Source organism: Egretta garzetta, unplaced genomic scaffold (assembly GCF_000687185.1).
Source record: "Egretta garzetta isolate BGI_Z169 unplaced genomic scaffold, ASM68718v1 scaffold154, whole genome shotgun sequence".
NCBI lineage: Eukaryota > Metazoa > Chordata > Aves > Pelecaniformes > Ardeidae > Egretta > Egretta garzetta.
In genome coordinates, this window is record NW_009259600.1 from 8,744,831 (window position 1) to 8,756,492 (window position 11,662).

At 36.1% G+C, this 11,662-nt stretch overlaps 1 protein-coding gene across 5 annotated transcripts in view; it reads left to right on the forward strand.

The window, feature by feature from the left end:
- The window catches only part of EMC2 (ER membrane protein complex subunit 2), a 45,937-nt gene that overhangs the window by 28,833 nt on the left and 5,442 nt on the right, over positions 1–11,662 (forward strand). For 3 of the 5 annotated variants that reach the window (XM_035893846.1, XM_035893847.1, XM_035893845.1), the window contains exons 6-10: positions 3,133–3,218; positions 3,389–3,448; positions 5,954–6,035; positions 7,169–7,279; positions 9,663–11,583. In XM_035893846.1, the coding sequence (XP_035749739.1) occupies positions 3,133–3,218; positions 3,389–3,448; positions 5,954–6,035; positions 7,169–7,279; positions 9,663–9,875 (552 nt within the window). In that variant the 3' untranslated portion in view covers positions 9,876–11,583. Of the gene's footprint in view, positions 1–3,132; positions 3,219–3,388; positions 3,449–5,953; positions 6,036–7,168; positions 7,280–9,662; positions 11,591–11,662 lie in introns of those variants that run through there. The other 2 variants (XM_035893848.1, XM_035893849.1) reach the window with 2 other exon arrangements.

Sequence of the window (11,662 nt, forward strand, 5' to 3'; positions counted from 1 at the left end):
TATACAACATTTTGTTCATCCTTTAAATGTCAGCACTGGTTTGAGTGTCTGAGCCTCTTTTTTGTAAACTGAGTTCTCCACAAATAAAATTACTTATCCCGGCAGTTTTGAAGGTTTTTTTGAGGGTGAAAAGAGTGCAGATTTCAAGCCCAGACGCTGCTTTATTTTTGGTGATAAGGAAGGTGATAAAAAGGGACATTTTAAATTCTGCTTTTCTCAAATAAGAAACAAAACGTGTAACATTGAAGAAATATTGTGGGATTTGGTGCGGTTTAGAAGCAAATAAATCTTGTCAAACGTATGTGTAATTCATTTTACTCCTCTAAGTGCTACCATCAGAACATGTTAATTATGTCTAATCCTTTTATCCTCATTATTTGATTCCACTAGATGATGTGCTTCTTATAGGTAAACATCAGTTTATATTTGTGACTAGAAATAGTTGTAGCTTTTCATAAATTCATGTCTTGAGGCTACAGTGATTTACGTTATTTGGGAGTGCTGTGGTTAAGAAATAAAGCAACCGTGGAGAAAATGTGTTTCCGGACTCTCGGAGGACTTGCATGCGATCGAAGGAGTTCCATTAGAAATGAAAAAGGGGGATGACTTATGTAGACTGTTCCTGCTTGCCATTGCAAATTAAGTTGTCAGATGCATTGCTTGATTTTGTATATTAAACAGATGATTTCAGTTCTCAAGCAGTTTTTTTGATCAGTTTAGTCTCTTGATTGTTTTTTCTTTAAATTTGGAAAATAACAGCTGAATTTTTAACCCCAAAGCTACATTTTAAAGTCTGTCACCTGCAAAAAACCCCCTTCTGGCTTCGAAAGCCGTAATTGCATGATACGCATGGCTGTGCACGCTGTTGTCCCCACTCTCCCTTCTTTCGTGTTTCGGGCTCAGTGGGCAGGTCACTGGGCTGTGCATAATACCAGCCTTGGGTAGTGAATTTAACACTGCCCTGGTGTTCCCACCATCGCAAGGGTAGTGACCTGCTTTACAAAATGCTTTGAGACCTCTTCATAAAATGTGATAGAGAGCAGTGGTTTGGGGTTTTTTTTTTTGGTTTAGTTTTGGTTTTTTGCTTAGTAATAGTAGCAATATGGTAAGCATGTAGGATTATTCTTTTTATATTTTAAAAAAAAAGTTTAATTACACTCTTAGCTTTGTCTTAAACCCTCAAAAATACAATGAACAGTGTGTATTTTTGTTATAGTGATAAACGTGGTCAGCAGTTAAAATTTCCAGAGTAAGTTATGGCTTTTAGCCAAATGTCTCCCAGTTAAAGTAGAATGATGAATGTAGCTTTGCAGGTTGCAGTTTGACAAAGCAGCAGTGGAAAACAAAATGACTACGGGTAAACCCACCACGCTGCCTGAGTCCTCATTTGTCTCTTGATCGTTCTGATGAATTTTCTCTCTGCCTGTGCCTTGTGCTTAACGGAAAAGTGAAAGTATTTTTTCCTCACTTGAGTCATTTTCACTGACTTTTCTTCGATTATATGTTTCTGTATGTTTGTGCGGGAGGTGAAGGGGATGAACTCAGAGGGAAGACTTAGACCGGCAGTTAGTGTTAAAAGTCTATGCTGGTTTGGTAGCTTGAAATAGTTTACTTAAATACTACACTCTCTTCTTCTGCCGGAAGCACTAAATTTGTTCAAATGATGGTCAAAGAATAAGAAATTATTTAAGAGAATAGTTATGTTTAAAATACTGTAAAAATACAGAACTATTTCAGAGTATATGAGACTGTGATCTTAGGGAGGTACATAATGAAGAAACTTAATTTCAGAGCTATCTTAAATTCAAATATTAAAATTCTTCAAGGTTTTGTTGAAGAGTTTTCCGTTCCTGTGCTGTCAAGGCTTCTGTAAAGTGATACCCAAATTTACAACCTCTTTATAAGATAGGAAATGGGGTGAGAGCTATGAGGGGAATAAGCAGTGAGACTTTGTTACTGGAAAAGTGTGCTGCTTTCCCCCCCCCCCCCCTTAATATTATCTCATGGAGAAATGGCATATAAGCGCGTGCGTCCACGCAGACCCATCACACACACCAGACCTTCTGTCTTCTCATGTCTGACTACAGTGATTGTGGTCACCCAGGAGAACAGAGGTTACAGGCAAGGCAGGAGGCTGATGGCGTTTGTTCCTTGAGGCATGTTACACTGGAATTTGGGTTTACTTTCAGTCTGTCAGATTCCTGGTCTGATGACTTTCAGGCTCGCTGAGGTGTAGTGCTGTTTGCTCCCAACTCTGTCAGACTGCTGGGAAGATGTCCGTTGTTTTGAATTACACCTCAGGTATATCTTGATTCACAACTCCTAGAGGTCCGAAAACTGCTTTTCAAGAACTGTAACCAACATACTTGAGAAACTGTGATACTGGATTGAAGTACAGAATAATCAACTATTAAAATTCCGTGCATCTTTTCTCCTGGTGGTCTGTAACAGCTTTCATGGAGTTCAAAATTTAAATACGTCATCATTCTTGTAACTCATTTTTATATTGTTTATGTTTGAAATACAAGTTCCACCCACATATCAAAGTACTGCTCAGTTTTGCCATTGAAATGGCTATTTTGTATTCCCTTCACATTGAAGGGCCTACTTCATGCTCCAAGAACGATGAGAAACTTGTTTATGAAATTGGTGTGTATTCAGCATTAACTAAAGATGGCATTCAGCACTCCAAGAAGAATCTTTAAAAATGGCTGAAAGCCGTATTTATACAGTGGCAACCAAGACACATCTGTGAGATTCTCTAAGACTCAGTCACCGTCTCCTCTGTAGGCACGGATCTTGTGAATGACAAGGTGGGGGTCTTTGGAATGGCTGAAGATTAGCATCCCCTGCGGTTTTGTAATTATCAGAATCTGGACAGTCATTTATTTGAATGAAATAATGCATACAGTTTGTGCCTCCAAAGAAAAGCATGCATAATGTGATTGTAAGAAGAGGTTTTCAATCTCTCAGTGGGATGTCATAGGGTATGTTTATAAACTTCAACCTAGCAGTTGCTCTGCAGTGGAATTCCACTGGTATTGAGATAATAATTTGCACAGTCAAATTGCTTTCTTTACAAAAACCCAGGGAATTATGAGACCCTAATCCTTTATTAATGTCAACCCATAGGCAGCAAGAAAGCGTAAGATTGCCATTCGAAAAGCCCAGGGGAAAAATCTTGAGGCCATCCGAGAGCTGAATGAGTATCTGGAACAGTGAGTGTCTTACAAGAATACGGATAGTGTTTTGCTATTCTGATAAATCTTTTTAATTAAAATGGAATTTGCATTTGATTTACGCTTTTGCTTCCATGCTGGTCATTTACAGAATCCCTTCCACATTCTTTCTTTTTTTCCTTTTTTCCTCTCTTGTCTTCTCTATACAGATTTGTTGGAGACCAAGAAGCTTGGCATGAACTTGCAGAACTTTACATCAATGAGCATGAGTAAGTTGTTTGCCAAGTTCACATAAAAACTGTTAAATTGAAACCTACTCTGTGTAAGTCAAAGACCTCGGTGATTTTTTTTTTTTTTGAAGGACTGGTGTTAGAAAGTATGCTGTCTCATTTCCAATATAACAGGCATCAACAGGAAATAATTACCAACCTTATTTGACTACCAAATGCTTTAAGACGGCATTTGATTTTAAAACAGAAAGGGTTTACTTAATTACCTGTATGTTTCAATAATTTTTTTTAAAACTGATGTTTTAAAATAAGTGGTTTGAGTGTAGCAGGGAACAGCTCTTACTTCCCATAATTTTTCATTCAAGTGATGTTTTTTATTAGTTACAGATTTGTAAATGCTTTACTTCTAAAATCAATTGATCACGGCAACTGATATTCTGATTTTCTTTTAGCCTGCCTCTGCAAGAACTTTTAGTAACCTTTAAAAAAAACCCCAAAAAACCAACAAAACATGGATCCAGAGTTAGAGGCATCTGGTCGCCTGGGTACAAAACCCAATGCAATCAAGAATGCTGAATGTTGTAGTAACTTGCTTATTGGATATTTAATGTTTTTGTTAGCTTTTTTTTTTATTGCTGTAGTGACAGGAGGAAATCCCAGTGTGAGAGGATTAGCTCAAAGCCTTAGTGCAAGTTTTCTAATATCACAGCATTAATTCTAACCTCCACCCAAAGACGTATCTTTTTTTTTTTTCCCCCCTTCTTTAGTTCTTCAGCCCAGCCTGACTTATAGCACATTATTTGTTTCCTTCCTTTCTAGAGAGTAGTAAAAGAATCAAATTCTCAAGGAAGAAATAGCCATTCTCACTGCAATGAAAAAAATTGTTCCCCCATCACCTCTTCTTCCACCCCATTCTCAAAGAAAATAATTATTAAACTCTTCCAAATGCTGACTTAAGGAATAGTCTAGAATTTTGATACCCAGATTTTCATTTGTTTTGAGAAATTCACCAGCCACTTTTCCAAGAAAATAGCTTTTTTTTTTTTTTTAAATGGTTAGAAAGATATTTAAGCTTGTCAAATCTGTCGGTGCAGAAGTGAATGATAGAGTGGTGCAAACATATGTATTGCACTACTCGGTTTTTTTGTGGGTTGGTTTTTTTTTTTTGGCTATATTCTTTATTACAAAATTGTGTAATAAAACCTGAGAAAGAAATTGCTTTTGCTTGTATTGGTCGTGGTCTGTAATTCCAATAAAAAATAATAGGTAGAACTTTCTCCAGTTCATTGAAAAAATTGACTGTGCTCACTGTACTTTCATGAGCATCATTGTTATTATTATTTTGATGATTAAAGGGGAAAAAATTGGAATCTTGGCTAAAAAGCAACTAAAAGTTGATTTTTAAGAAAGGCAAAGGAAACAATTCTTCAACTTACTTTTTTTATCAGTGTCACAAATTTAGCCTTGCTTGTGAGATCACCATGCTGTTACTGTTGTTCATAAACACACATAGATATACAAGGATTATACAGTCTTCAATTTTATGCTGTGTTCTGTTATGAGGACTGTGGCTTCTGCTTTTGGAGAATGCGGTGGCTATCCTTTTATCTCCAAATTAATATCCGAAATACACATGCGACTATCCTAATGTGCACAGGAGAAAACCACAATATATACATTTTGAGAAGTAAGACTTTACAGATTATATGGTTTAATATTGTCTCATAATTGCTAAATTACTTTAACTCTGATATTAAATATCTGTCCGCACTGTCATTATAATTGCATCTCTGAATTGTGGAATCCTATCATGTGAACTGTGCAACAGTGCTATCACATACTCTGCAGGAAACTCTATTAGTTGAACGATTATGAAGCTAAGATTTTTATAATTAACTTACATTTATGAGCTTGAATTCTTAATTCTTTCTGAAAGCTTTTATTTAAAGAACAAGTACTGGCCTTTTCTTTTGCAATAAGTCGTTGCCCATTTGGACTGGTGTGATGTTATTTTCATATATAGATTTGAACTGTTCGATTTTTTAGAACTGTTCTTAGTATGGTTTTTCAATCTCACTTTTGTGGTTGACTCTGAGCAGGTAAAGTTAACTGACAGTGTAAGTGCTCTGGTCTGTAGCTTGGTTTGTGAATTCTCAGATAGCTGAATTTTCTTGTGGAAAAAACCCAAACTATTTTGTAGTCTGAGTTCAAACGTCTTATAGTACCTAATGCCTGTTTCTGCTCATCGCTCTTGCTGATCAGAAATGGCACTTATTAATAAGAAATGAGTGTATAATTGCTTTCCATGAGCAGTTTAATATATACCTAGACTATTAAATTTTGTACATTTTTTCACTAGATAGTGTGATGTAAAAATAGTAACGTGAGGTTTCAAGCATCGTTTATAAATAAAATTTTTTTTTAATTGTGAATCACGTGAAGTTATGGGGGAAACGTAAGACTTCTTTTATTGTGCTGTAAAGAAACTGGAGCAAAGAACTGTATGCTCTGTTTCGTTTTGTTACTATTTTTTATATTCTTCAGCTATGCAAAGGCAGCCTTCTGCTTAGAGGAGCTTATGATGACTAATCCACACAACCACTTATATTGTCAGCAATATGCCGAAGTAAGTATTTTTCAGAAAAATCAATTATGTTTGAATACATATTCTGTTTTTATGTTACTGAAGTGGTGAAAATGGAATAAAAATGGCATCTTTAATTTTTCCCAAGGAGATTTAGGAGAGTACACAGAGAATGTTAACATCTCATAGAATTTAACATGTTAAGAAAACTGTTTTCTTACTCAGTATGACTAAGCTACGAGTAAGGGCAGGAATTACTGAAGGTAAAAATTAATTTTAAATGAGCTATTCTTGTTGAAGGGTTTATGCACTTTTCAAAATAAATGCATGAGAAGTTAAAACTTTTCCACAACAATACTGCCTAGGAGGTTATGATAAATTGCCTGTTATTGTGGAGCCAGATCTTGGAATCCACGTAGGAAATTTTGCCTGAAAGAGTACAAGGGGGAGAGAGGGCCCTTAGAAGTTTTAGCTCAAGGATTTTAGCCATTTGCACTCTTTTCAAATGTGTATTACTTTTTTCCTAAATTATGCTGTTAAGTGCTTAGAATGGATTTAATTTGTTTTGCTGATGTGGATAGAATTGGGTTAACATTAAAACCTGAAAGTCTAAATAGCTTTCTGGTAGAAAGGCTGTGAAGCATGTCTTCTAGTATTTGCCCCTCTTTTTATTGATCTAGTAACAGGCTAAATGAATAGGGAAACAGTGGAGTAATCTTCTAAACTTAATGCGCTATTTTACAGTTGAATGTATAATGAAAGGTATTGTGTTGTTTTGTGTACTGGTGTAATGCTGTGCTGAAGGAATATAGACTTAGTGAGGATTTACAGCAGTCAGAATGTAGCTTTAGATTTAAAGTTTGTGTTACTTTTCATAAGAGACTATCCCAAGATTGTATGAATAGGTGCAAAATAGTAACTTTTTATTCTTTTATCAATAAAATAATTAAATTAAAGCAGACTTTTTTCTTCCTATAGCTAAGTATTTTAAAATTTGTATATTGAAAAGAGCTTGGATTTCTCCCAAGCCAGTGTCTGGCCGTTGGTAGGTCTCATCTGATTTGAAATATCATGTGAAACAAACCTGAAGTGAAGCTTCTTAATATCTTTGCTTCCGGAGTGAATGCCTGAGGTATGGATGACGTGCAAGTTTCAGGAGCTTATAATTTTTGCAGGTTAAATACACTCAAGGGGGGCTTGAAAACCTTGAGCTATCAAGAAAGTATTTTGCACAGGCACTGAAGCTGAACAACAGAAATATGAGAGCTTTGTTCGGACTTTACATGGTAAGCATGATTATGTATTTTCCATGTTACCATTTTGCATATGTTTTTATGCATGTATATTATCCTTTACCGTTTGCTGCTTTTTTTCTTTTAGTTGAACTTAATAGCTCAGATTATTAACACTGTTTTTAACACTGAGTGTGGACAATTTTATGCCAGTAAGTACTCCTTACTTGAAGTGCTCTTAATCTTTAAGTCTTGCCCATGTTTTCCAAAGAATTATAGTTATTGGCCCATGAAGGTAACTTTTTGAAAAAGGATTTAAGGTCATACTCAACTCTACAGGATGGTGAACTGCTGAAGAGTACCAGCACAATATGATGGCTGCTTTTTTTTCTGACTACTGTTTTTTTTCCCCAGCCTTGGTTTTTTTCTTTGTATTTTCTCACTCCAATTTCTAAATACAACTTTCTACTTTCAGTTTCACAGCGAGTCCTTAGCTTACACAGCAGGCTTGAGTGTGGCTATGACTACAGTGACTATGAGTAGCATGTACTGGCACCAGTTCTTCAGTTTCTTCAAAGATACTGAGGCCTCTATTGAAGATATTCCTTTAGATCTTCTAAAAGATCTTTTTAGAGACAAACCCAGAAAGGTTCCTTCTTTTTTTTTTTTTTTTTTTTAATAATTTCTAGGCCACCCTTTTGTCCCTTGAAAAGGGGGCAGTTTACAGAGATGCATGAGGCACATAACTGCGTCTTCCTCTAAATACTAGGCAATAGGAGCTTCCTTTCAAGGACTTGTTAGGCATCACCTTTAAGACTCAAAAACACATGGACCTAATCTTCTTAGCCCATCTGCAGAAATTCTTGGGTTGGTGATTGCTTGTCCAAGAAGAAGAAAAGACTGGCTCCTTGCTGTTCCTTAGGTCATTTAGCTTTTTGGGAGTAAGTTTTGTAGCAGATCTGTTTATTGGCCTAAACTGATTTTTAAGGTGTGTACGCATAGAGACTTCTGCATTGGTTCTGGAACAGGCCTGGGGGTTTGTTATGGCCAAGCTTGGCTAGTCCTCTCTCAGATCTTACATCCTGCCTGTTAATTTCAGCCTGTAAAGTAGGATTTACAGCCTGTTATCTATGATGATCTGGCTGGCAACCTTGAGCTAATATGACCTAGGCATTTGAGAAACTTTTTGTTTTGGCAGTGCTTGAAAGTCGTACGTTTAAACCCTGATTTGCATAATGCAAGTTCATTACTGCAAAAAATGTGCGTACGCTCTGTTTTAGTTCTTCAGTTTTGCTCAGCTGGCTGCTGTCACATTTCACTAGGTGGTTTTTGCAAGCACAGCTTGCCATCGCTGCTTCTGTATCTACCCTTTGGCTCTTAATTTCTTTGTAATGGTGTTTCCAGGCTTTAGGATCTGTTTTTGCTGTGGCTGCTGCTTTTGTACGTGGCAGACGTGCCCAGTGTTTGTCGTCCCTGAATGTCCATAACCCTGGTACATCCTCCACAAAGGCTTTCAGCCATATCTGTCGAGGAAACTGGTCAGTACTTCATGGAATTCAGGAAATCGGAGTATGATACCTCATCTTAGGACCCCGACCCTGTACTAGATCACAAATTCAATTCATGCGGGCATGGCTTCAGAGACTGTGTTCCTGAGTTTGTGGAGGCTGCTTCTTTGACAGTCTCACTCCTCTCCCAGTTCTGGAGGTAGTTTCAGGGAAATAGCTGTAAGGGAATGCTCTTTGAGTTTGAAAGGAAGTATTCACATACGACGTTTGCTTCCATGCTCCTTTATAAAATCTTGTCTGGAGATTTTTCATTGATGGGTGAGAGTAGGGTTCTGTGGGTCTCTGCATTCAAGTACTTTTGCACTCAGGTGTTCTGGGAGGGAGTAGCAATGACTCCTTGCAAAGTGGGTTTATTTATGTAAGTAGAAAAATCTCTGAGATGAGTTCAGTTCTTAAGTAATTGTTTTCATTTCTTTCAGGTGAAGATGGGCATGGTTTATGTATAGAGTCTTACCTGCTTTTAAAAAGTGTTTTCTGATGCCACAGGAAAAAAGTCATGTTTTTAATGACAGTTTGGACATACAAGTGATGTATTTTATATCATCTCTGATAAAAAAATAGAATGGGGAAAACTAATTCATAACTCTTGCTTTAGGCAAAGCGAATTGGATTAACTGATCATGTCCAGGTTTGGTTCCTAACTCGGTACACCACTGAACCGAAGTCTAATTTAGTTTTAATTAGAACAAACAATTGTTTAAAAAGTTTAGCTAATTCTTAGCTAATTGGATGTTGTTTACCAGTAACTTTTTTCTCTTTTTCCCCTATCACTATGCGTGAGGCTCTGAATGCAAAGGTGCTGAATACTCTCAGTTTATTTAATGCACATATATTTTATAGTTACATTTCTTTTATTTTTGTATTCCTAGTCTGCCAGCCATATTGCTTCCAATCCAAAAGCAAGTGCAAAAATGAAAAAAGATAATATGAAATATGCCAGCTGGGCAGCTAACCAAATAAATAGAGCATACCAGGTTAGTACATCATTGTTTTATGACACTCTTAACATGCTCTGTAGTTCTTTTCTGCATTTTTATCAGCTGCTGTTCAAGAGGCTAGGTACAATGTGTAAATCAGCATAATTTGCATGGAACTTTTGCGTTCTACTTCTGTTTGATTTCCTGGAAGCCTTAATTAATATAAGGTTGGTATTTTATAGTTACTAATTTCTGTAACTTACTAGCTTCAAATAGATTTTTTTTTTTTTTCTACTAACATAACTGAATGTGCACTAGTATAATGTTGACCTCCAAGACTGACTTCTGCAGCTAAGCAATTTTAATATAATTTAGTATGTCTTAATTCTTAGAGTGGCTTGGTCATCTACTTCTATTTTACTAGAAAACAAATGAAAATTCTAGAATTTTGTTTCAGTTTATTCTGACCTTTCAAAATCATATTTAACGGTGTTCCTACTAACTACCTTAGTAATTGTGACTGAAGTTGGTTTTATGTAGTTTTATAGAAAAATGCCCATTGAATTGTGAAAATGTAGATTTTGTAGGCCACAATCAAAGCTTACTGGAGTCATTAGGAGTTTTTTCAGCTATTTGAAAAGTTTTATGCATAAATATCTATATTTGCTTTTGTATTACAAGCTTCTCTATTTTTTTTCCATAACTATGGGTGAAAACAGGTTTTAGCTCATAGGTTCTGCTGTCCATACATCCCAAACATAGTATGTCTATTTGAGTCCCTTATAGCTATTCTTAATGGTCTACCAATCAAAGTTTATGTATAAGTAATTTGAACATCAACATCATACTGGCCAGTTGTCCCCAGAACTTTATCTGAGCAAAAACGTTGGAATTAAATGCAAAGACATTGCATATATGTAATACTCCTTTCTCTCTGTAATATTTCAGTGTCAGAACCCAACATTTATTTTTTATCTTACCACTGCTTTTCACAGTTAGTACTACCAAATGGCCTTTGACCAGTTCCATCTATTATGGAATTAAATTAACATTTTCTTTTATGGACAATGCCGTTTTCTTAACACACTGTATGTCAATTCATTGCCAAGAGTGCAGGTTCTTGTGGCTGACGTGTTTGGGATGTATTACAACTTCGAAGTATTTTCTATTTCCTCTGATTGGCCCTGTAGCTTTTGACCATATGTACAGTGAAGAATATTGTATTCCTGAGGACATAGTTAAGTGTTTTATACTTGTGTGCCTAAAGTTTCTTTGTTTTGCTGTTTAAATGACTCCCTGTTTTTCGTTAATAAACCATTTACGTGCTCATGACAGTAAGATGTGTATGAATTACCAACTTTGTCTGGTTTCCCATAAATAAGCAGAACTTCTTTTGATTTCAGTATGCCTGACATTCCTGTAAGCACAATATTAATGGAAAACTCAAGTATTGCAGGATTTAAAACAAACAAACAAACCTCAAAAACCCCCTTGAAGAACAGAATACACAGTGGATTCACCACTGGTAGAACAAAACAGGTTTTAAAAGATGTGTGAATTTTGAGTGAAAACTATTATTCTATGTTTTACATCTTAATGAAATGAACTGCTTGATTAGAGGGGATTTGAACACGTTTTAAGTGAATATTACGACTGAAGTTTCCAGTCGAAAGCACCACTAGAGACCTGTTAGCACTTCTGGGAAACTGCCCCTTTCAGGGTGCATGAGGATCAAAATGTAAGCCCGGTGTTGGCTGTGGAATGGTGGCATACCGAGGTCAAGACCTAGAAATAGGCATCTTGTGGTTCTAAATATAATGAAAGTTTAATTATGATACTTTGTAGTTTCTTGACTCACAGATAGATCAGCTTGTGTTTTTTTTTTTCTTTTTCTTTTATCTCCACATGGCTTTCTGTTAACATTACAATATCTCTAACAGAATATGGCTTGT